The sequence below is a fragment of the Andrographis paniculata genome, unplaced genomic scaffold, assembly GCF_009805555.1.
Source record: "Andrographis paniculata isolate CXL003 unplaced genomic scaffold, ASM980555v1 Contig71END, whole genome shotgun sequence".
Lineage (NCBI taxonomy): Eukaryota > Viridiplantae > Streptophyta > Magnoliopsida > Lamiales > Acanthaceae > Andrographis > Andrographis paniculata.
The window spans coordinates 6,400,010-6,426,155 of record NW_026137608.1 but is presented as its reverse complement, the minus strand read 5'-3'; the positions used below and the strand labels follow the sequence as shown (position 1 = coordinate 6,426,155).

At 33.2% G+C, this 26,146-nt stretch overlaps 3 protein-coding genes across 3 annotated transcripts; 2 read left to right on the top strand and 1 right to left on the bottom strand.

Moving 5' to 3' along the window:
• Positions 1-228: 228 nt before the first annotated feature.
• LOC127265069 (exocyst complex component EXO70I-like) lies at positions 229-2,511 on the top strand. The gene is made up of 3 exons (XM_051294740.1): positions 229-676; positions 745-2,019; positions 2,094-2,511. Exons 1-3 carry the CDS (start codon positions 318-320, stop codon positions 2,509-2,511), a joined length of 2,052 nt encoding a protein of 683 aa, XP_051150697.1. The 5' UTR covers positions 229-317.
• A 27-nt stretch (positions 2,512-2,538) lies between these two features.
• LOC127265070 (LIM domain-containing protein WLIM1) lies at positions 2,539-3,879 on the bottom strand. Its single transcript, XM_051294741.1, has 5 exons — positions 3,601-3,879; positions 3,270-3,366; positions 3,127-3,170; positions 2,960-3,049; positions 2,539-2,881 (listed from the first exon to the last, which is right to left on the bottom strand). The coding sequence occupies exons 1-5, from the start codon at positions 3,733-3,735 to the stop codon at positions 2,678-2,680; spliced, it is 570 nt and encodes a 189-aa protein (XP_051150698.1). The 5' UTR covers positions 3,736-3,879; the 3' UTR covers positions 2,539-2,677.
• A 4,369-nt stretch (positions 3,880-8,248) lies between these two features.
• On the top strand, positions 8,249-23,928 carry LOC127264875 (calcium-transporting ATPase 3, endoplasmic reticulum-type). The gene is made up of 34 exons (XM_051294436.1): positions 8,249-8,606; positions 8,874-8,924; positions 9,001-9,034; positions 9,167-9,184; positions 9,893-10,029; positions 10,249-10,323; positions 10,771-10,816; positions 11,252-11,311; positions 11,410-11,490; positions 12,383-12,468; positions 13,046-13,147; positions 13,483-13,536; positions 13,648-13,749; positions 14,252-14,310; positions 14,828-14,972; positions 15,558-15,668; positions 16,312-16,464; positions 16,786-16,890; positions 17,139-17,335; positions 18,224-18,335; positions 18,655-18,753; positions 18,853-18,998; positions 19,114-19,171; positions 19,851-19,943; positions 20,344-20,394; positions 20,491-20,622; positions 20,882-20,983; positions 21,433-21,487; positions 21,975-22,060; positions 22,542-22,690; positions 23,073-23,178; positions 23,269-23,322; positions 23,425-23,473; positions 23,591-23,928. Exons 1-34 carry the CDS (start codon positions 8,574-8,576, stop codon positions 23,656-23,658), a joined length of 3,009 nt encoding a protein of 1,002 aa, XP_051150393.1. The 5' UTR covers positions 8,249-8,573; the 3' UTR covers positions 23,659-23,928.
• Positions 23,929-26,146: the final 2,218 nt, after the last annotated feature.

Sequence of the window (26,146 nt, the reverse complement as noted above, 5' to 3'; positions counted from 1 at the left end):
ATAATATTAATATAATGATATTTGTATATATATATTTTTTTAATATTAATATAATACGCCAAAAACGTAAATGTAAATATGACCTTTGGATGGATTGAGTAATTTTAAAAAAAAAAAAAAAAAAAACCCACATTTTTTTCATTCCTAGACGTTCACGTTCAAGGCCGGCTGTCGTTTCGGTACGCCAATCTGTTTTTTTCAAAAATCCATTTTTGGACTGGCATGTGTCGATTCTTAGTTTTGATCGAAATCCAACTCACCCTCATCATTAACTCTTCTTCCTCAACCAGACATCGTCTGCACATAGACCTCCAACAATGGCGCAGCCGATCCAAAACGATGTCCCGAATGTGGTCTCTCTGCATTCAGCTTGTCACAACCTCAAAAACCTCATCAAAGAATCCATCGCCATTGATGCATCCTACAACAAAATCAACGACAAGTTCGAGGCTATGCATCAAACGCTAAACCTCGCCTCCAAACGCGTCGCGCCGCTGCAGTCGCTCTCGATCGCAAACAAAGCTCTCGACGCGAGAATCACCCGCGCCGTCGCCCCGGCCTTGTCCCTCCTCGCCGCCTTCAAAATCTTCGAATCCCTTCAACATAAGCTTCTCCGAATCGCGTCGAAGCTCCCGTCCGACAAGAGATCGTACGCGAGGCTCGAGAAGCTGGTCGAGTGAGTAGATTCGAATCGTCGATTTTTTCGATACTCAATTCGGATATTTTCTTACATTTTTTTTGTAGGTACATCGACTGCGTCGACAAGTTAAACGAGTCGATCGCTTCGATCGGCCGGGAGTGCGAGCCTGCGATCCAGAAGCTGCAAGAAGTCGTGGAGTTCTTGAGCCGGACGAAGGCGACGGATCATTACCAGACGCGTCGGCTGCGCGAGACTTTGTTGACACTGAAGGCGGTCTGCGAGACGGAGATTGTCTCGATGAAGTTCGAGGGGTTGCTCGACGACGCGCTGCTGAACTTGCAGGACGAGTACGAGAAGTTGCTGCAGAAGTTGAAGCATCGGAACATCGGCGATCCGGTCGACGATGATCCAACAGCTGTCGTCGAACCTGGGCTCGGCACCGAGCTGGAGATCGAAGTTCTGAGCAAGATTTCCCGCATGCTGACGGCGAACGATTGTCTCGACATATGCATCGACATGTTCGTGAAGGTACGGTATCGACGGGCAGCCAAAGCGCTCATGCGGCTAAACCCAGAGTATCTCAAAACCTACACGCCGGAAAATATCGACGAGATGGATTGGGAGTCGTTGGAAACGGCGATCGCCCTATGGATCGACCACTTCGAACTCGCCGTAAAAACGGTATTCGTCTCCGAAAAGGATCTCTGCCGCCAAGTCCTCGGAAACGTCATGGCCGGAGCCATCTGGCCGGAGTGCTTCGTCAAGGTTGCCGACAAGATCATGGCGGTCTTTTTCCGATTCGGCGAAGGCGTCGCGCGTAGCACCAAGGAGCCCCAGAAGTTATTCAAACTCCTCGAAATGTTCGACTCCCTCGAAAAGCTTAAACCCGAATTCTCTGAGGTCTTCGACGGCGACGCCGGGGTAGATATCTGCTCGAGGTTCCGAGAGCTCGAAAAGCTTCTAATCCATAGCTCAAGTCGAGTCTTTTTCGAGTTTGGTCTGCAGATCGAAGGCAACATTCAGGACAGCCTCCTGCCGCCGCAAGACGGCTCAGTGCCGAAACTTGTGCGGTACGCCGTGAACTACCTCAACAACCTTACGACGGAGGGTTACAGTGCGACGATGGCGCAGGTGCTCAAAACCGAGCAACTTTGGAAAGCCGGGATCCTTTCGAACCCCGAAAACGAGCAAGATCTGTTGAGGGATGCAGTTTTGAATGTTGTCGAGGCCATCCAAAGGAACGTCGACTCGAAGAAATCGCGGTACAAGGATAAAATCGCGCAGCATATCTTCGCGATGAACACGTTTTGGTATATCTACATGAGGAGTAGAAATACCGAGCTCGGGAAGCTGTTGGGAGAGCCGCACATGAAGAAAAGGTAGCTTCGATTTCGAACAATTAAATAACGTCGAAAAGTTTAAGCTGACAGAGAAATGCATTATTTCTGTGCAGATTCAGATACGCCGCCGAGGAATCAGCGTATCTGTATCAGAAACAAGCGTGGGGTGGTTTAGTTCGACTTTTGGACATCGAGGACGTCAGAATGTTGAAAGATGGAAGAGGAGGGCTTGTTCGAGGAAAAATCGAAGCTTTTATGACAGCGTTCGACGATATGTGTCAGAAACATCGGACAATCTACAAGATTGTCTCCGATGCGGATTTGAGGGCGCAGATGAAGGAGGCGACGGTGAAGCTAGTCGTGCCGGCGTATGCGGACTTTTATGATGCGTATTCGCAGATTCTTCCCCGGTCAAAGACATATCCTTCCCCGGAAAAGATCGAAGATCTGATCGGGGAGATCTTCGAGGGAAGTAATGGAAAATCGAATACACGGAAAGACCGAAGGTCTCTTGATAGACAACAGATGTAATAAACCTAAAAGCATGTATGATCGATCTGATTCGAATTCGAATATATATATATTCACGCTCACACAATTAATGTCACAAACTCAATAACATCGATCCCGCAAACAAGATAGAAATTCAGAGATCCGAGCAACGAAAAACCCGAAAAATTAAAATCGCATAAGCAAATTACGCCGCGCCATTGCTTACCGAATCATCTTTTTCGCCGCCCTCGAGCTGGCTAAGGTTTCCTTTCTCCCGAATGAGCTGGATGTGGTGATGCTTGCAATAAAGACGACCCTCGTGCGCAATGTAGTTCGACGGACTGATCGTGCACCCGCCGTGGCTGCACTTGAAGCAACTCCTGTGGTACGCTGTCCCGTTCACCGAAACCTGTTCATAATTTTGCATTGATCACTTTGAAGTCGTAATTGTTCTTTCCCATTGCATCAAATGTGTACTAATTGTTACCTTCTCCGTTGGATAGACCGTGTTCTTACAGGCCAGACATTTCTCTCGCGTCCCGGCGAACATGCCGGAAACTTTGTTTCCCTGCAGCTTCTGGATCATGAAAAACAAGGTTCAAAGATTGGTAAAGTTCTTCAAACTGCAATCAGCAGAGGATGCAGAATTATTACCTCGAAATCGGCAGGTTTCTCTGGTTTGGCAATCTTAGGAGTTCCTTTAATGGCGGAAATCAAAAGCATGAATTCAAAACCATGTAAGAAAACTAAATCTCTGTGTTCGAAGCTCTACCATGGATAAACTAGCAATTAATTACCTTCGAAGCTCTTGTCGAGGCTTCCTGTTCGCTTGAAGAGCTGATCGAAGTGTGGTCTGCAATACAGCACTCCTTCGAAAGAGTTGTAGTTCCCCAACTGTAATGAATCCACATACCACACAATAAAACTGTTAATTTGCTTTCTGGATTTGCATAACACAGAGATCTGTTTAAACCACGATCGGATCGATGCGTTTGGAGTACGAAATTGAAAAAGCACAATCCGATTGAGGATTCAATTCCCGAATCGATTTGAAATTCGAAACCCTAATTTTAGATCTTCCAAAATACACACAGTGCAAGTGAAGAAGAGAATGAATACTAACAATACCTTGAGAGTACCCTTGCAGTGATGGCATCTGAAGCAAGCTTTGTGATAAATCCTGTTGTCAGCCGTCAGTTTGTCGACTAAATAAACGGTCTTTTCGCAGGCCATACATTTCTGTGTCGTCCCTGCAAACGCCATGGCTGTGCTCAAATTGAAGCAAGAGGAGGAGGAAGAAGAAGATGAAGAATGGAGAGGATTGGATTGGATTTGGGGTGGAGGCCACACCAGTTGTAAAAACTTGTAATTAATTGGAGGGAACGGCCATTTTGCAATGATTTGGTCCTTCTGTGGCCACCCTACTCCACCCACCCACCCAACCCACCTAATCAATGATCAATTCTGTGCATGATAAAAACTCGTAGGTAATCTTTCAAATTTTGAAATATTTAACCCGACAGCTATGGTAAATTTTGTTGTATTCAAATAAATATGGAAAAAAATCAATTAATATTTAAATATGAATTGAATATTTAATTCCTTGCAAAATTATGCAGCTGGAATAGATTTTGGTTTTGGCATAAAATAACCCCAATATTTGTTAATTTCCTAAATTTGTTCTACATTTATAAAATAACAAGTCATTCCAACAATAATTTATATATTAATATATATGCAATTAAAAAATTTTAAAAAACAATCGAATTTAGCCATCGCGTACAAATATTTATATTATACATATATATATATATAATCTGGAACTTATCAGAGTGCACATTGTTGCCGCTGCCATTGCCATTGCCCCGGAAGGAGTGGACTCGAGTAGAATTTTAATTTAAAATTTCTTGAGAATTTTAAATCTCTCGCAAATTTCTTCAAAAATGTAGAAATTAAAAAATTCATTGACAAAATTACTTCGCAAGTATCCCTTACAATTTACATAAAATCCAACCTATTTTTTCCTATGTCGCAAATTTTGTTACAACTTATAAAAAAAGGTAATCCTCGCAAGTTTCCGTATATTTATTTGGTATAATATATATACTCGTTGATATAATATTACGAAAGTAAAATTAATTTATAGTATTATTAATAATAATTTTTCAAAAATTTATTGCATCAAATATATATTTTTTATTTAATATATTTTATTTAAATAACACCAAATTTTTAATTTTTTTTATAAGAGTTTTGAAAGTTTTAGTTAAAAAAAATGACATAAAATCCTATAACTAGAAATAAGTATTTGTTGAAAAATATGTTTTTAGAAAAATAATATTAATAAATAGTACTATATCCGTCTGGCTCTAAGGGTACCATTTATTATTTGTACGTTGATATTTGAATATTAATTATTATCATGAAAACGTAACACAAACTAAGAGAAAGTAAAATAAATACATCTATTAGTGTTTTATAATACTATTGTAATGATATTTGTGCAAAAAGTAAATATAATGATTTTTAATGTTAAATACAATGACGTAAAAAGTAAATAACACTCTTGGGGACGTTTGGTACATAGAATAAAATTGCAGAGAAATGAGAATTGAAAATGAAATTGGAGATAAATGAAATTGAGTAGAGAATAACAATTAATTATGTTGTTTGGTAAAACAGAGAATTCCGTTGAGAAAGGTAAAAAATTGTAGATATATGAATTGATCAAACAAAAATAAATAATTACTCATATTAAAAAAAAAAGTTTTAACTAATGAGAATTTATGAAAAATATTTTTGGTGACTTCTTTTCTAAAAAAAATTATAAAGTATATACGATGTTTTTTTTAAGATTATATTTTAGTACAATTTTTTTAAAAAATCGTAAAAATTAAGTACTATAACAATAAATTAAATTTGCTTTTTTGTAAAATTGAAATAATATAATTTTCAAAAATTATAAAAATTAAAGTACCAAACAGATAAAAAAAATTTAAAAATATATACTGCAACATCATTTCTCTCCATTTATATGACTCAAACAAATCAGAGAAATGAGACAATTTCCATTTATCTGGTATCATTTCTATCTACCAAACACACCCGTACAGCCGGACGAAAAAATATTATTATTATTATTTCAAATTTTTTACAAAGTTTTTAGCAAATAACGTGAGAATTTACAATCACTATTTTTTAAGTTGGAGTGTACTATTTTGAATTGGGATTTGAATAGTAAAATTTTTGAATTTAAATAGTTGTATAATGTGATATAAATAGGCGTTGATGTGATGTTTTGAATGTAAAATTAATTTCTAGTATAATATAAAAAATAAAAAATAGGTGTTTGATTTGATGTTTTTGGGTAAAAAAATAAAATGAATAGTGGAAATCTAATCCAATCCTCCAAACAAACACGCCCTGAATAAATTTTTAGTCGAACATAATAGTTTGGGATAACGAGTTCACATATGCACTATCAAACATTTTATTTTATTTTATTTTATTTTTAAACTTACACATTTATGCACTTTACGGGATTGAACCACAACCTGACCAAAGAGTAGTCAACCGTTTGAACTACACTTCATCGGCATACCGACAAGATTTACATTTTTTTTTGGTGAACCGAGTGGTTTAAAATTTTGAAATAATGGCTTAATTATATATTTTTAATTAAAAATTATGTGTAAAATTTTTTATTAAGAAAAATAATGTAAAATAATTTTGATATTTTTTTGTTCTTTATTCATATATGGATTTATTTGTACATTAAAATCAAAATAATTTTTACTTACATAAATTACAAATATATCATCACATATTATTAATTTTATTCATAAAATATTACTATTTCGTAACGTATTACAAAATCTTAAATAATTACCCCTAAAGAATATCTAGTATAATACTGTTTTTTTTTTAAAAAAAAATCTATAAAAGATATTTTTTTTTTTATTAAAACACAGCTAAGGTGTGTTTGTTTGGGGATTTGAATTTTAGATTGAGATTTGAATAGTAAAAAATTTGAATTTGAATAGTTGTACGATGTGATATAAATATGGATTGATGTGATGTTTTGAATGTAAAATTAATTTTTAGTATAATATAAAAAATAAAAAATAAATGTTTGATTTGATGTTTTTTTTGGGAGGGGGGAAGGAAAAATTTTGTGAATAGTAGAAGTTCACCAAAATCTTTCAAACAAACACACCCCAAATATATTTATTTGAAATAGACAAAAGAAAATCCTTTGTTTTTTTTTTAACCGAAAATATTCTCCCGTCTCATTTCAAAAAGTATTTTGATTATTGTAATAGATTAAAAAAATAATACTATCTTTATTTCAATTTAAAATTAACTTTTAATTATTTTTGTCGGTAATAATCATACATTAATATTAAAATACTATTAATTTTAAATGTAATTAACTTCTACCTAAATTACAAATATATATTATATATACAATTACTTTACATATAAAATAAAAAATCAAAAATGTCAAAATATTTTACACATTTCCATTTTTAACATTTTTCCTTTTTAATAATTGTATGTATAATGAAAGGGTAAACTGTGTCTCGTAACCGACCCCTATCACTTTAGTCTCGTGGAGCATATCGTAAACTAGTCCTATAAGTAAAATTTTTTCGCTGTTTTAGTATTCCGGCGTCGAAGACGCTTGTATGGCTCGCCGGAGGCTATGTGTCCGCCAGGTCAGTGACACTTGGCGGACACGTGGATTTTATTATTATTTTTTCATTTTTTAATTTATTTTTAATTTATTTAAATTTTATTTGTCTTTTTTAATTTTTTTTATTTGGTCCAATAAAAAAAATAATAAAATAAAATCCACATATCCGCCTGTCGCTGACTTGGCGAGACACCCAACAGACACATGTCTTCCGGCGAGCCACGCGGGCTTCTCCGGCGCCGGAGGACTAAAACAACAAAAAATTTTCACTTATAAAATTAGTTTGCGACCGGCTCCACTTACGGAACTAAAATAATAAGGATCCAATTTACCTTTACTTCACAATTTATATGTCACTGTAGACTCTATCTGTAACTTTTAAATATATATTTTATTTATTTATTTATCATTCTGCCCTTACTTTTTTATACAATTACTATTTGCAGTACGTTCTTTTTATCAAAACAAATAGCATATTTTTCTAAAAAAAATTATATATATCATATTTATTATTTTTATATTATCTACAAAATTATTTATATTTACATAAAATTATAATTTCAAATTATTTCACTAAATAAACACATAATTAGTCTTTGCACTACTATATCTATAGTTATTAAGATACTTCCTTTATTTTAAACCCGTTTTCTTTTTGATATGGTTCAAACATGTTGCAATATTTTTAAAATAAAAAATAATTATTTATATTTAATTTCAACCCTTTACTTAATACCATCCACCTAAAAAATAGTGCCTAAAGCAAATGTTGCACCATAGAGAATACTTTATAGAACTGAACAGTTTTTAAATATGTAATATTTATGTTTACCTTTTTTAATATATAATTTTTTGTACAAATATTCCATAATATATTTTTGTATTTTTTTTTTTAATTTGTAATACATTGATATAAAAATTAATATTATTATTATTATTATTATTTTTATAATTATGGATAAATTAAGTTGGAAAGAAAGTAGTATGAAATTAACAATATATTTATACAATATTTGCTAAATTAAGAAAGTATCAGTTTCAGCATATATCCTGCCGTAGATGTGACTAACGCAACACACTGCACTTTATTTAGTTGATACCAAACAGGCTAGCGATCGAATTCGAAGGGAGACCAGACCCCCAACAAGTGTTCCACGCCACGCCACTTCCATCTCCATTTCCATGTGAAATCAATCTTTTTTAACGCACCCACGGCCCGAAACCCTAAACCCCTTTCGATCCCACCCAATTAATTGCTTCATTTTGACGTTTGGATTTTGCAGTATCTTATTGTTTCACTGCCCCAGTTGAATGAATCAATTAATACTTTAATTTTGTAATACAAGAAGATTTCCGAAAGCATTCTTATTTCTTGGTGAAACTTGGGAGCTACACCGGGGAAACAATGGACGATGCATACGCTCGATCTGTTAGTGAGGTAAAGAAATTCAACATTTGGTGAAGCAAGCCAATTAATAATCTTTTTTTTTCTTTTTCTCAATTTCTTGTTCTTTTGAAATCAATCAGCACAGTGCAGTTGTAGAATACAGTGGAGCTTAGTTGTTCTCGGCTTCAGTTTTGTTGTGTAGGCATTCGTGTGACTTCCTTTGCGGATTTGAGTGCTTATGAAATTTTCCTTTCTGACTTGTTATGGATCTTGACAATTTCGTTTTCTACGCTTTTGAAATTCTGTGAATTTGAACAGGTTTTGGAATTCTTTGCCGTGGATCCAACAAAAGGCTTGACGGATTCCCAGGTAAATTAGTTCTTGTTTCTGCTTGTGCAACCAATGGTACGGATCAATGTGGTTACTAACTCCAGATAATTTTCAGGTCGTGCAGCATTGTAGATTATATGGAAAAAATGGTATGGCAATATCTGTCTTATTAATTCCTTCAAATTTACAGTTTTGGTTATGCTATGAGACTATATCTATCGTACTCTCACTAATGTGTGGCCTTGTCATCTTTTTGATGCATGTAATTTGCTTGGTTGCAGTGCTGCCCCAAGAACAAAGTACGTTGGCTACAAGTTTCACTCTACCTCTCTGTAGTTATATGTCTGGTCACTCTTAGTTTTGACAAGATTCCTTTATTTCTGGCTCTTTATTAACTCAAAACTTAATATTATGCCCCTATGTTTACTGCAGTAACATTAATTGTAGTTAGTTTGTTGTCATTGGGTAACTAGGAAATCAAACCGGGACAAATAAGCATGTTGTACTCAGGGAGAAGATCTTGGTGACATAAAATCGATGGCTGCATGTTATTTAGCTGCATCCGCATTTTGTTAGATATGTTTCACATATATCCTTTTTTTTTTTTTTTGGAAAACTAAGGAGATTTAATTATAGAAAGTGCAAAATTATAGCTGCATAGATTTAGGAAACAAAGAGCGAAAACCAAAAACTGATGCATACCTTAAAAATCCAAAACATTTGGGCTTGATTGGATCTATGTCATAATATATGTTAGTATTATGCTACATACATTTTATCAGGAAAGCTATTTTATACTTTTGACAAGGCTTTATATAGGTTTACTTGGAATTATCTGAAGTTTTTCTTCTTTGTTTGTTGAATAGAAAATATTTCTGATGTTTATATATGTAGAAGGTGCTTTTTTCTTTGTATTTCAATTTCATCACTTACACTCTTTGTTTGTTGAAGTTATTTCTGAGGTTGGAAGCGCTATGTGATCAGATCTTGGTTCTTACTTTTTACAGGCACTCCTTTTTGGAAATTGGTGCTGAAGCAGTTTGACGATTTACTTGTGAGAATATTGATTGCAGCAGCCGTAGTGTCCTTCTTTTTAGCGTTGGCAAACGGAGAGACAGGATTATCTGCCTTCTTGGAGCCTTCAGTAAGATAACTTTCTTAATTGCTGTACTCATCCATATGATGATGCATGAAGAAAGCCTATGGTGCTAAAAGTAACCTCCTTGACGTGTTTTGAGTTCTGCAATTGAGTGTTTTGTTGGAATTATAAATCATATATTTGTAAAACTTGTACCTAACTAGGGATATAGTTTAAAATAGATCTTTGCTAGATGTAAACAATTACATAAGCATATTTATACAGGTCATCCTCATGATATTGGCCGCAAATGCAGCTGTTGGAGTCATCACGGAAACAAATGCTGAAAAGGCCCTTGAGGTCAGTTTTCTCATAAATAATTGGAACATTTGATATCATGCATGATTACCTTAAATGTCCTACATAATACTATATTGTTAAGAGTGCTTGTTGAGTTTCTAACAAGAATTGCATTAGTCGCTGTTGCTGGATGCTTCGCAGATGTTTCACAATCTTGAGAATTCACTACAGCCTCAATGCAGTTTCTGTCCTGCTATGTTTGCTAAACAGGCAAACATAGGTTGTGTTTCCATGGAACTGTGTACAAAGTTGGTTGTTGATAATAAGATTTACAGGCATTATGAAAGAAAGTGACATTGAATTTATGACCATCGCTATTCAAAGAAAAATAAAGTTCAATCTAACCCGTGTCATGCGTTTGACAGACATATTAAACTGTTTCTCACTTTTTGATGGTTTCTTCCCCTGGTTGAAGTTTTCTTTTATCTTTGTTTTCTTGGTTTGCAGGAGCTGCGAGCATATCAAGCTGAAGTGGCTACTGTCTTGAGAAATGGTAAACAAGCATTCGTAACTCCTAAGCCACCATTTCCAATTTTCCATTCTCCTTTTTTTTCATAAAATTTCTATGGTTAAAATTCTTATCATCATTCTGTATGCTTTTGTGAGCTTGATTTGTTACATGATATTGATACAGGCGATTTGAATTGCCGCTGATCAGTTAATGTGTAATCTTGTTTGTTGTAGTGCTCAATCTTAAAATACAAACATTTTATGAATATTTGTAACCTACCTAGGGAAGTACATTATTATTCCTTGTTTTATCATTCTCTACTCTTAACTTCTAGCAACCTGATACTTATTGGTCTCCTCATTCTGATTGTTGCTTATTATGTTTTATACTAATCACGTCTCTGATTTTTTCTGGTGGTGCTTTCGAAGATCTTTCACATCAAAACATATTCAACATCATAATTTTTTTTTTCTACAGGCTGTTTCTCAATCTTACCGGCAACTGACCTTGTCCCTGGAGATATTGTTGAAGTTTGTGGTATGTTTTCAATCACTTTCCATTACTACTAAAGCCATGGTGCTGCATCATTATCCTTGTACATATCTGATCTAATTTTGTTTATTGTGGTCTTGTAGTGGGGTGCAAGATTCCAGCAGATATGAGAATGATAGAGTTGCTGAGTGATCAGTTGCGGGTTGATCAAGCCATTCTTACAGGTACTTTATCTTGATGTATTTGGGCTTTAAAATGACATTCCTAGGAAAATGAGTTACATAAGGCATTAACTTTGCTAGGATATATAGGCATCTCTGAATCTATGTTCTACTTTAGAGACTGCTGTGTGCTGAATATTTAGAGGTGTTCTACATTTATTGTCATGTTCTTTTTCAAAAAACTTTGTGTGCTCACATGATGGAACTTTGGCTGTGCATTATTTTAGTACTAGGTACCTGTTTTAAATTTGTATTTGTGAACCCTTTTTGTAACAAGTATGCTATTTGTTCATCCTCGCTCCCCAGTTGCAAATGGCTTAGCCTCTCTGCCATATATGCTATGGCCAGGGGCTCCTATGACATTTCCATGTTGCATGGTGTAAGGTGCAGTTTTAATATTAATATTTTTATTTTTTAAGCTTGTTTTAATATTTACATGTGCTGTGCCATCCGCTATTATCAACTATGCCTTGTATGTCACACAACAATAGACATGCCACTTTTCATTGTTAATACTAACTTTGTGAGGTCATCGCATTGTATTGAACTTGCATGCTCAAATTTTGTTTGTTTTGTTTCCAAGCATTTTTAGCGAATTCAGTTCTGCTTCTCATGTAGTAATGTTAGTGACAAGAAATTTAGTTCTGTTTCTCACTTATCGATAGTAATTCCTATGATCTTGTATAATCTGTGAAACTTTGACCTTAGGTACTGGTTATGGCATAACTTCAACTGCATTTAAGCCAAAAATTGGATTTATATTCAATTCCATGTATTTATTTCCGTTTACCACTGCATGCTATTCTATGTTGTGTTTATAGTGTTCTTCTATAATTCCTCGTATCTTGTGCTGCTACAAAGGCATGCATAATTCTTTTTTCTTGGACTATAATAGGTGAGAGTGCTTCTGTGGAAAAGGAACTGGATGCCACCAATGTGACTAATGCAGTATATCAAGACAAGACAAACATTCTTTTCTCGGTAATATTTGAAAGCTTTTCCATTGATAACCCCAAAACAGAATGTTCTGCCAATTACTGTTGGATAATGGTGCATTTGTTGTGGCACAGCTAGTTCTGTGTTCAGATTAAATTTCTTGCTTGCAAGCAATTGCCATGACTTAGTTACTTGTTGGTCTTATGGATGGATTCTTTGTTTAGGTTGGTCAAATTGTTTTGATTTGTCTATGAAATAGGAGACCACGTGTGTACTACTACTAATGTGATGTGGGATATAGTTGCATAAAACTTTGCACTTTTGCTCAACCTCTTTGTACATACCAATTTGTGATTTTACTCTGCAGTGATTTGTCTTGGGAATAGATTGCATCCGATCCTCTTTAAGTATTATTAATATTAAACAAGATCAGTGATCTTTAATTGATTTGTTTGGTTTCCTAGTCTGAAACCAATTCTGCTATTGGTATGATATCAATTGCCCGCTCATTAATACTTCTTTTGCATGCTAAGATGCCAGGGTTTAAAATTGTTGGCTAAAGAAATCATCCTAATTATGGTGAGCAATTGGCATATAAAACTTGCCTTCCGTTATTTTCCAGGGAACAGTTGTAGTAGCTGGGAGAGCAAGAGCGGTTGTAACTGGTGTTGGTTCTAACACTGCAATGGGAAGCATACGCGACTCCATGCTGCAAACCGAAGATGTATGCACCTTTGAACCTGTTACTTTCAGTAGGTTTTGGTTTGTTACAGGCTTGTTTTCTTGTTAAGGTGGAACATAGTGTATGGATTATTTGGTCTGCAAAACATGGGTATCTCTATAATAAATAAATGAACCTCAACTACTGCAAAGTAGATATAGACATATGCTTATATCTGGTATTAAAATGAAGCCAGTGTGTAGCCAAAATCTTAAAATATCCTTTATTTTCTCCTTATTACTGGATTTGCATTAAATATTGCGGCATGCAAACGTAAACATCCTTATGAGTGGCAATGGAACACACATTTCCCTTCACTTGGCTACTATATTTTGCAGGAAGTGACACCACTAAAGAAGAAGTTAGATGAATTTGGTACCTTCTTGGCTAAGGTGAATGCATCAATTAGCTCTTTCATTTTTGTTCAATGTGTCTGATTTTTCATTTTTTGTACTCCTAACATAGCCAGGCATGTTAGTTCTTTCTGAGATTACTTGCTCTAGGTTATTGCAGGAATATGTGTTTTGGTTTGGATTGTTAACATTGGTCATTTCCGGGATCCCGCCCACGGTGGCTTCCTTCGCGGGGCAATCCATTACTTCAAGGTACACGAATATGTTGTATACAGAATTTTAAAAGTAGCACATCTCTTCTATTTAAGATTTTGGTGGGTTGGGACATTGCTAAAGCTAATGTTACTGAACTTTCCCCACACTTTGTATAACTTATTCTTGCCACTAGAATCTCAATTTTACATTAATCTGCACCAGATGTTTTTAAGTTGTCTCATATGGTACTTCATATATTAGTCCATTCCTACTTCAAACTGTGGAGATAGCATTACTTGTACTCATTATAGAGGTTAAATGATTGAATTTTTTAATGAAATACTATATGCTTTGATCAGGCATATCCAAAGTCAATTCTATGAAATATATTAATGTTTTTTTTTTTTTTTTTTTTTTTTTTTATAATTAATGAAATTAAAATTTTCAGTTTGTCTCCAACTGAGTTTATGTGTTGATAGTTTTACTATGCAACACTTTTGCATTTTCATTTTTCTCCTTATATGTGTCTGATAAACCTAATTAATGCTATTATTTTTAGATTGCAGTTGCTCTTGCTGTTGCAGCCATTCCGGAGGGACTACCTGCTGTTGTTACAACGTTAGTCGTTAACTCTGCTCTTGTAGTTATGATGTTCTACATGTGTAATTGTAGAGCATTGCTCGTATATGGTTTTGACCTAAAGGCAAATTATGTATGCCCTTTGTCTTGGGAAGCAGATTGTGCACATATGTTCTATAACAATTCTCTCAAAATTAAGTCTTTTCTATCTCTAGAATTCAATGTTGTAGCTAATGCATCCATGAAGATTGAAATCTTATTCCATCTTATGCATTCATGACATCTATGCTTCATAAGTTCTCCATATGCCTCTAAGCAGATTTCCTATGTTAATGTAGTCTTTGTCTTGCGCACATCTTAAGTTCATTGTTGAAATAGGGTTAAACTTACTTTGCATTTTCAGAGCATGTTTCATTGAAAGTTAAAAAAGTGCTTATGAAACGTCCTCGTGATATGATACTACATAAAAAAAATTGTAGTGACAGGGTTTTGTTAGAGTCAGTGAGTTTTTTACCACATTCATATTTAATACTTGCCTATACATGCATGCTAACAGGTGCTTAGCTCTTGGTACCAAACGCATGGCTCGTTTAAATGCGATAGTTAGGTCATTGCCATCGGTAGAGACCTTAGGCTGCACAACAGTAATTTGCAGCGATAAGACGGGTACACTGACTACCAATATGATGTCTGTATCAAAGGTGCTTCCATAAATTTTCTCTTTTTATTATATAATCTTTCAATATTCCACTTTTAAGTTTCTGAAGGGGAGGATTGGAAATATGCAATTCGATAATATATTTGTGTTTCTTTTCTGCAAGAAATATTTGAACTTTTGAAATTATTACACTTATGGATTAAGATGATTTATTATTAGACACCATATCCTTTCTGGCTCACTGAACTAGCTAGCTTTTCTCTGCATCAATTTATCAAATAAGAAGTTTTTATTTCTTGTTTCGGCTTCTAAGTGCGATTTATTTTCAATTCTTTGATGCATGCAAATGTATATGTATACTTGCAACACCTTTTTTTTTCCAATTATTTTCTGTGGAATACAATTTATTACTTTATATTTTTTATTTTATTTTCTATCATTTCCTCTTCTTACATTGCTGTACAAAGATCATCAACAAAGTGATAAACTGATAATTCCCTACTTTTAATCTTTCTAAGAAGATTTGTAACTAATGTTCTCACACTTAGCGTTCTCATAGTCGATGGGTGACCCTTTGAAACAACGTGAAAAGTTGACTCTAGACAAATTGTATGTTTTTCCTGTGCAGGTATCAGTTCTTCATTCTGCATATGACTCTCCTGTTGTAGCTGATTATAGCGTAAGCGGCACAACATATGCGCCAGAAGGTGCCCTCTTTGACAGCAGTACAGAGATGCAGGTAGTTATATTTCTAATGCATTCTTTGGTTGTGTTCTTTTAGTGTCCTATGGTTGTGGGATTTTTGCTTTTAGTTATTGGTAATTGTGAAAAAGTGTTTTGGGGAATTGTAATGTTGTTTGGGTAAAATAATTTCTTTTCTTATTTTTTTTTTAATATTTTGTCTGAGAAAATAATTTATTTCAATTCGGAAATGTAGGTTAAAAAATTATTGGAATTGCGAGAAATGTAAAAGAACAGGGCTCTTTACTTCTACTTATAATTTGTTAGCCATCTAATCAATTACCTATGGTTAACTCAGTTTGTAATTTGTATCTTCATTCCATTCTTGGAAATTGTTTAATTCTTATATGCCTAGATTAAGAATTAATATCTATGCGATTCCAGATGCTTCCCAGTCTTCAGCTTGGTTATTGATCCAATTAGAAAAATGTCTTTGAAATATGCTTGCATCTTTCTTCTGATTATTGTACTTTAAACCTTCATAATTATATGTGAGGGTTCTTTATTTTTTCCCATTTCTTTCTATACCTTTAATATATTAACTTGTCACATGTGTTTTTTAATATTACAGAAAAAATATGTTGCCATGATATGTTGATGTTAATTTGCCTGAATTAATATTTGTGTGGGACATGATGCAGCTTGAGGTTCCGGCCCATCTTCATTGTCTTCTACATACCGCAATGTGCTCTGCACTGTGTAATGAATCTGTTCTTCAATACAACCCAGATAAGAAAAGTTATGAAAAGATTGGTGAATCAACTGAAGTTGCACTTCGAGTACTTGCTGAAAAGGTTGGTTAGTGTTTACAGGCTAATTTACCGATTCTGACAAATTCCTGGGTTTTTGTTTTGGATGTGGTTTGGGAGTGGTTTGGAAATACTAAAATTTTGAATTAGATAGGTTTATTTGTTGTCATGTAAATGGGTGTTTGATGTGATGATGTAAAATGATGTTTGGATGTTAATATTTTAAATGAATTATAGATTTTGATGTGATGTTTTTTAGAGGGAAAAACATGATGAATAGTGCGAGATCCAACCTACATCCAAACAACCAAGTTCATTTTTCTATTTTTAATTACTGAATCTGATTGTCTCTATCATTTTCTACAGATTGGGCTTCCTGGTTTTGATTCTATGCCTTCAGCTCTTACTATGCTACCCAAACATGAACGGGCATCATATTGCAATCATTATTGGGAGAATCAATTCAAAAAGGTTTGCTTCTGCTTCTACTTCTGCTTATGCTACATGCTAGTGTTTTTTTTTTTTTCGTCTCATGTGCTAATAATGGGCAAGGACCATTTTTTTCTGGTTTTTCACTTTAACTCCAGGATAATTGATAATGCACATGTATTCTCTAGTAAATAATTTCAGTGTTTGGCTTTAACATATCCTAATATACCTTATCATCCTTTGTAAATATGATATCTTTTAGCATTCCCTCAAAAACATTGTTCTTGTAGGTCTCTGTTTTGGAATTCTCTCGTGATAGAAAAATGATGAGTGTCCTCTGTAGCCGGAAGCAGGCACAAATCATGTTCTCAAAAGGTGCTCCAGAGAGTATTGTTTCTAGATGCTCAAATATCATGTGCAACAATGATGGTTCAACAATTCGGTTAACAGCAGACATTAGGTCTGAGATAGAGTCAAAATTCCGAAGGTCTGGTATATTTTACTGCAATTTTCTCTTGTTGTTTATGCTAAAAATATTTTTATCCACACTTTAATTTACTTTTTGGGATTTTGAACTATGAAACACAAACATACAACTCCAATCATATTGATCTTCAATTTTTCCCACTCTTGTACGTTACACAAAATTCAAGCCTAAACATTATTTATTAAGTTTCAAATCATCATTCATATTTATGTACATTCATACCCTCAATTTTTTCTATAAAATCATCTAATCGTAACATATATAATGTGTCTTACTCTATTTCAGAAACCTTTGCACAAGAAACACTCGTATGTTTAAACCATTATATACATACCTAAATGAAGCCTGCATTGATTGTCTCTTTTGAATAAGACCCTTTTGTGTACATTCTTGTACCTTTTTGAGTTTATATACAAGTTTGGTATCATGGCTAGAATTCTGAAAGTTTAAGGTTTATTGGTACATAACCTGATTTCATATTTTATAATGGGGATGTGGTTATTTTTATTTTCCTTTTTTTTTTTATCGGAAGTTATTTTTATTTTCCTTATCTACACCTTTGGTAGTTCAAACACTGTTACTAGTACTGCAATTTATTATTATTATTATTATTATTATTATTATTATTATTATTATTATTATGCGAAATTTTGTTTTCAAGTGGTATGAAATTTTCAAAATAAAATCCTTGCAATAAGGGGCATCTAGATACTCAACAACGAAATTTTGTGAAACTGATATTATTCTTATATGTTTGATTGCCTTCACCAAGAAAACATGGAGCTAATGTCTATTTTTAAATGGGTACATTAAAACTTATCATTAGCTGCTGGTTTTTGTTTGGCAACCTTTTGCCTTATACGGAAATGATCTGTTTGTCCGTGACAGTTTTGCCGGAAAAGAAACCTTAAGATGCTTGGCTCTAGCATTGAAAAGGATGCCACCTGATCAACAAACTTTGTCCTTTGATGATGAGAAAGACCTTACATTTATTGGGTTGGTATGCTTTCTTTTTTGGAATCTCAATTTTCTTTTTACCAACTAAAATATATATTTGAATAATTGATTTCATTATTCAGTCATGGTTGGATGACTTACTGTAAACAGATTTTTTTTCATATCTAACCTTCTCTTGTGGTTCTATGTTATTCACAATTTCATTTTATTATTATTATTATTATTATTATTATTATTATTATTTTTATCATTATTATTATTATTATTGTTGTTATTGTTATTATTATATTTTCACTTTCTTGTTTGGGCATCATTGAGTCCATCATAATTCCTTTCCTGTATCTGTTTTTATGAATGAAAAGGTCGGTATGCTTGATCCACCAAGGGAGGAAGTAAGAAATGCTATTCTTTCTTGTATGACGGCTGGAATACGTGTAATAGTTGTCACTGGAGATAACAAGGTGAAATAAAGCAATATTCGTAGATTTGTTTTATTTCTGTCTCTCTTACATCCTGTTATTTGGGAAGAAAATACCACTTAATTTTCTATGTACTTGCAGGCTACAGCTGAATCATTGTGCCAAAGAATTGGTGCCTTTGATCTCTCGGATGATTTTTCTGGGCTTTCGTATACTGCTTCTGAGTTTGAGAATCTTCCAGCATTGCAGAAGACAGTGGCACTGCAGCGGATGACTATCTTCACCAGGTATTGCTCACATGTTATTATCCTTCTTTCTTCCCCCAACTGTTCAGTCTTGTCTCTCATGTCACAGAATTTTTTATTTTTATTATTATTATTTTTTAAATTGTGGCTCTGCTAGGGTTGAACCATCTCACAAGAGGATGCTTGTTGAAGCATTGCAGCATCAAAATGAAGTGGTAAAGTGCTTAAATTATTATATTTTAACTATTATTATTATTGTATTTGTGATACGTTGACTTGGATTTTTTTGTGCAAAACAACAAAATGCCTCTCTTTGATCCTTTATGTTGTGCTTGATATTGTAATGCAATGTAATAACTCTTGGAGTTTTCTGGGATTTTTTTTTTAATAGATTATGTGTTTTTAGTTTTTATGTTTGAGGTGAAATAATTGTTAGATGTGATGTTCTGTACGAAAAATGGGTGTTGGATGTGATGGTTTTTGAGAAATTTTGAAAATTTGCGTAGTAAAATAAAGGGGGAAAAAATCAAAGAGAATGATACTTACTCCGGCTGTTTTTACCTTCGTTAAGCTGCTAGACAGGCAAAAACTTCTATCCATGATAGGCAGCAAAATCGAGGCAGTATATTAATTATTTCTGTAAGGAAAATATCGCCTAAAAGTTACAGAGTCTCTGCAGTGCACCAACTAAATGCATCATATCTTCCAGTTGTTGGACTAACATTAGTTTACATGGGCATGAGTAATGGGTCTATGATTGCTAGTCTCTTGTTTTGTAATTTTCTTCATTGGCCCTCAGAATTGAAGCACTGCACCATGCCTAAAGAGCTGAATACACGCTTGAGACATGTTCTCACTTGTCTCTAATTACAAACCTTGGTCTCTTTTTTTAAGGTTGCTATGACTGGAGATGGTGTTAATGATGCACCTGCCCTGAAGAAAGCTGATATTGGAATAGCTATGGGATCTGGAACTGCAGTAGCAAAGGTGCTCCCCTCAGGAACTGTTTGCTGGAAATATTTATTTAGCTTCAGTTTTGCATAGGAGTGCCCACTGGCATGTGATTTATATCTATCATTATCTATCAAGTAGACATGGATCTCTGTTTCTCTGTTCTCTTCTCAGATATGTAAACATGGGCAGTTGTGTTGTAACTTTTGTTGTTTGATTGCATACTGAAATTCTGTTGGTCTATAGGTGGAAATGAATACTTCGACTGTGACTTATCTTATTGCTTGACTTCCAAATAGTTCAAATAATGTTTTATCCTGTATTCAAACTTGAATCTATTATATTTGTATCACAAATTGGCATTTTTGTTTATGAACCTTCAAATATCTTTATGCATAAGTATTTTCTGATTTGGTTTCTCTATCTTTAATTGCAGAGTGCTTCCGATATGGTTTTGGCAGATGACAACTTTGCCACAATTGTTGCAGTAAGTTTACACATTTATTTTGTTTTGATTGGATTAATCTCTATTCCCAATAATTCGTTTTTTGTCTGTGTTAATCATGTCTTGTTTTGTGATTAGGCTGTCGCAGAGGGGCGGGCTATTTACAATAACACAAAGCAGTTCATCAGATACATGATTTCATCAAATATTGGTGAAGTAGTATGCATTTTCGTGGCTGCTTTGCTTGGCATTCCTGACACTCTTGTGCCTGTGAGTTAATTTCTATGGGCATATTTAATTCATATTATGAAGTTGATAATATGTTCATCTTTTAGCCTTTTTGAAGTTTTCCTGCTTTTATTGAATCATGTGTGGTTGTATTCAGATCTGTAGGTTACAACATTTATTATAGTTTTCAACTATCTATGAAATCTACCTTCAAAATTCAGATGCATTCTGAATGTTATCACTTCTAAAGAGTCAAGAACGTTCCATCATGGTCTTTTCATTTACGTTTCATTCATTACAGGTCCAGCTGCTCTGGGTGAATTTAGTAACTGATGGCTTGCCAGCAACCGCGATTGGGTTCAATAAACAAGACAGTGATGTTATGAGGGCCAAACCTCGCAAGGTCTCTTGGACATGATCTTTCTACTATTGCATACTACCTGTAGTATTTTTTGAGTTATGACAAGAAAATTATTTCTGTACCTCTTTCATTTGGTTTTGTATCAGTAATCTCTGTCTGAAGCTAAGGGAACCCCAGTTGTTTGTCATGTCCATAAAATTGAATTAACATGATTCTAACTATGATGAACTGCCAGAATATCTACAATTAGCAATGCCTGAAATTGTTTGGGATCACACTTTCAGCTTATGACCCAATCAGGATAGATTATACTTAATCTTTTGAAATTTTTTTGCATCATATATCACTATCCTGTAGCCATTTTCAAATATGGTTCTTAAGTTTATTTATTTATTTTTATTCCCTTAATCTTTATTGATGCATGCGGGAATTGACAGGTTGTCTTTATTGATAAGGTATTGCTAACCTTCTTTAACTTGTCTGAATTCCAGGTCAATGAAGCTGTGGTCACTGGATGGCTGTTCTTCCGTTATTTAATTATCGGAGGTACCCATGAACATGTTATCTTCTTGGTTGCTATCGTCCAATTATCATCTGTTGTGAATTGGTCATGTTAATAACTTACCATTCAAATTTATATTCGAGAACAATGGAGTAACTATAACTAACTTTTTAGTTGACTAGAATTCCAGTTTTTAAATTTCCCTTCTAAGTTCTGTGACAATAATAGTTCAAATTGTGATATGTTGGCTTCTTCATGACATTGCTATTAAAATAAGCCAAGAACAGCATAAGCAGTAAAAGTTACACCTCTGCTCTTTGGGAAACTGGTGAAACATGAGTAAAGAGATGACTGGCAGCTATCTTTCAATTTTCAAATTTTAAAGAAAGAGAATATAGTTATGTCCTTCAATTAATATTTTTAGTTATTATTATTATATACTATTTAGTAAATCTAATATCTCTTCTCCCTTGTACGGTGTATTCCTCTTTTATTATTTAATTTCTTATTTCATTGATTTGGGTGGTGCAGTTTATGTTGGGCTTGCTACTATTGCTGGATTTGTGTGGTGGTTTCTCTACTCAGATAATGGACCTAAATTACCGTACACTGAGCTGGTAAGTTTCAATGAACAGTGTGGATCAGGGTTAATAAAATCTTTGTACTATGGTCAATGTGAATGAGGTTATGAAAAACTAATGAAGTATTAGAGGAGTATAATTGTGTATCTCGACTAAACTTTGTGATTATGTGGGATTTTTGGAGGTTTATAAATAGTGTAGCATGTAAATCATTCATCTGGAATACCAAATTTGCATTGAGCTATGAATGACCGAAAGACAACTTATGAAATTCATGGTTGAAAGTTAGCTATGTAGGCATCAAACTTCTAATGATGGTAGCTTGGATAATGAATTTCCAGTCTAGAAAAAGGGGTCTTATTTTCGGACATCTGAAAGAAAGAATAAGAGCTCTCAGTTTCCAACCCCAATTGTTGTAATTGATAAGTTTGGTTGCTACAGCTTTAAAGTCTAGTTTATTGTGGTTTTGTATTCTTCTTGAATACATTTGTCAGACTAATTCCTCTTTACATTTCAGATGAATTTTGACAGTTGCCCAACAAGGGCAACAGATTATAGCTGCACTGTATTCAGTGATCGACATCCTTCGACAGTTTCAATGACCGTCCTAGTCGTTGTTGAGATGTTCAATGCGTTAAACAACCTCAGTGAAAATCAATCCCTCATGTGAGTGGTAACATATTTTTATGTGTCACCTGCGTGAAATTGTGCAAATATTATGTAGTTCACTTTTATGTTGCCAAAGATTTAGTTCGAGCTTCATCTGCCACTATCACATTCTTACCGAGCATCTCTTACATGCACTTACATTTTTAACATCTTAGATTTCTGTTATTATTGATACAAGTTTGCAAATTGCATTTCTACTCATACCCTTACCTGTTTGAACTAACAACAATTTTAGAAAATGCATGAGTAATACTCATTCTTGAATTTTATGATACTCATATGTAAAAACTATTATCCATCTCGTATATTTTTCTTTGTCGTCTCAAGGAGCTACAGAGTTATACAAACAATTAACAATCTTTTTGCATTTGACCTTTAGAGTGATCCCCCCTTGGAGTAATTTATGGCTTCTTGGATCAATTGCACTTACAATGCTGCTTCATGTACTCATCCTCTACGTGGAACCGCTTTCTATTCTTTTCTCCGTAAGTTAACATTCTCTGTCATCTTGAATCTGCAACATATTTCTTTTCTTCTCAATTCATTATCGCATGCTGGTGTATTCTTTTATGCAGGTGGCACCACTGAGTTGGGCTGAATGGACTGTTGTCTTGTATCTCTCTTTCCCTGTAAGTCACTTCTCCTCACCGTTGCTTTAAACTCTTCACTACCCAATTCTGCTCTGCGCACAACTGGTGGGTGATTTTTCGATTTTCTATTGAACTTCACAGGTGATTGTAATTGATGAGATAATGAAGTTCTTTTCAAGAAGATCCATAGGTAACACTTCAACCCAAATCTATGCTATATATTTATTAGCCACAATACTTAACTCGGGCAGGCCTTAAAAGTTTTTGTAGTTCTGATGTCTCTTCTACTCAACCTCTCTACCTTCAGGTGGTAGGTTTAATTTCAGATTCAGGAGAGTCGATCTACTTCCAAAAAGTGAAGCCCACGAAAAGTGATGAAGATACATTCCACCCCTCAAAATTTCTCGGCGCAATACAGCTGCTATTTCAGGTAACATTATAGCTCCCTCCTCTTAAGTTTTTGTGGAATGAAATTCAGAAGGATTTTGGCTTGAGATTGACATCGATGGTGACACTGATTGCTGATGTCTGTTTAAGTTTAGTTAGCCATATGGATTTTGTCCTGAGATTTTGTAATTTACTGAAACAGAAAACATGAAAGGGGGAAAATGTCGGATTTATGAAAATCTTTTCTTGTCTGCTTCAGATTTCAGTACATATATTTATTTCAAAGTGCATATTCCAAAGAACAATTCTAAACCCCTTCTGCAGTCCGATTATTTTCTGTTTTCGCTAAATTTTCCGCATTCCCTCCATGTGTGCAACGCAACGCTCGTCGTAGCAATCTAACATACATTCCTTTCTCTTGTGCCCAAATTTGAAAAGGCACTTCAAATGGCATATGAATACACATCCAATAGAACTTTTAGCTTCAGTCTCGTCGACGACAAACATCGATAGAACTATCATATAAATAATTGCAAAAGAAACAACTTTCTTCATGGTAGATAAAATTTAAAACATATGTGTTTGTGTGTGTTTATGTTGTTTCTGTAGTGTTAATATGCCAAATTTTGGGTCTTATTTATACTGCAAAATTGCAATCTAATTTGATGGATTTGGAATTTTTGGTAAGTAGAGTAGTATTCATTTTTATATAGTACAGTCAATTAATGTTAATAATTAATTTCTATTGTTGTACTTGTACCTTAACATATTTAAGATTGTAGTGATCGTCGTTACTGTTATTTCCTAATAATGTGTTTTTATTGCATTCTTAGCTGTTTAGGAGTTATATAAAGTAAAGTGTGTTTGGACTATATTTCGATTTGGTTTTTGGTTTGAGAATAAATAAAAATAAAATTTCGATTTGGTTTTTGGTTTGAGAATAATAAAAATAAAATAGCGTTTGATGTAGATATATTTTAATTTATTATGTAATACTCTTTTCGAGTCTATAGATAATACATTTGTTTTCTAAAGGAAGTTTTCAGAAGTAATAACATCAGTTTGTAGAATATTTTGTATCTAATGAATTTTAATTTGATATAATACTTCTCTGTCCCATGTACCAAGTTTATATTGTCGTTTGTGTTCTTCCCACATCTCATATCATTTTTATTTTTCGAACACTTTAATTTTATTTTAAATTTTAATTTTTTTTAAAATTTTAATTAAACTTATGTTAATTTTAATTTATAATTAGTTATATTTTAAGATAATTATTTTCACTAATATATTCTTGAGTAATATTTATGTAGATAAATATAAATTTGGAAATATTTATAATATGCAATGTAATTAAATTTACCCAAAATAAAAGTATTCCATACTTCAAAACCGATAAGGATAACAAAATCTATATCTTTCCGAGGAGGTGTATTAAATAAATCAAATAATATATGTAATTTCATAGTTTTAGAAAAAAAAAAATTGAAAATAGTCTCAAATACAATTTAAACAGTCTGGTGTGTTTTTTTTTTTTTTTTAAATAATTAAAGAGATTCTTTTAAGAAATAAAAAATTGTAAAAATATTAAAATAATAAATATATATAATATATTAATTTTTTAGAAAAATATGCATATGATTTTTATTTTTCTTTAAAAAAAAAACATACACTCATTTCTTTTTTTTTTTTTCAATGTAAATTTCCTTTGGCCCTATTGTACCCTAGCTTAAAAGTGTAAAAATATATTGGCTCCGTTCACCAACATTTGTAGATGAAATAATTTTTTTTTTATTATGTATAGAATGAAAAATTGTATATATAAAAAAATAATATAAATTATTTTAAGTTAATATTTAACTTTTTAATTTTTTTAATAAATATTTGAAGTTCTTTTTAATATTTTGACTTTTTGCAAAATAGTATTTGAAGTTTTTTTTTTTTTTTTTTAACTTTTGTATAAAATATTTTATACATTATTATTATTATTTTTTTTTAAAGAATCACAATTCAAAATAATGTTAGGGAAAACAGAGCGATATTAAAAATAAATTCAATAATATTTATATATATATATAGTATATATTATTCATTGTTGATTACCAACTTTAATGTCTTGACATAAAATTAGTTAATATAAATTTATGTGTAAGGCATACCCTTATACATAGTAAATATAACATTCTGTTTTTTCTTTTCCTTTTTTTTTTTCTTTAAATTTGCATATAATAGTTTTTTTTAATTCATTTTCGACATTTATTTTATTTATTTAGTTAAAATAATTGTTTAATATAATATTTTATATAAAAATAAAAGAAAAAAATAATATTTCTGTTTGAAAAACTTAGTTTTGTTGGAGCAGACGGAAAGATTAAAAAAGAAAATGGTAAAAAGTTAATTGAAGATATTTTTACAATTTTAATTAATAATAAATAAAAAAAGAAAATATAATAAATGTAATATCAATTATGGTAAA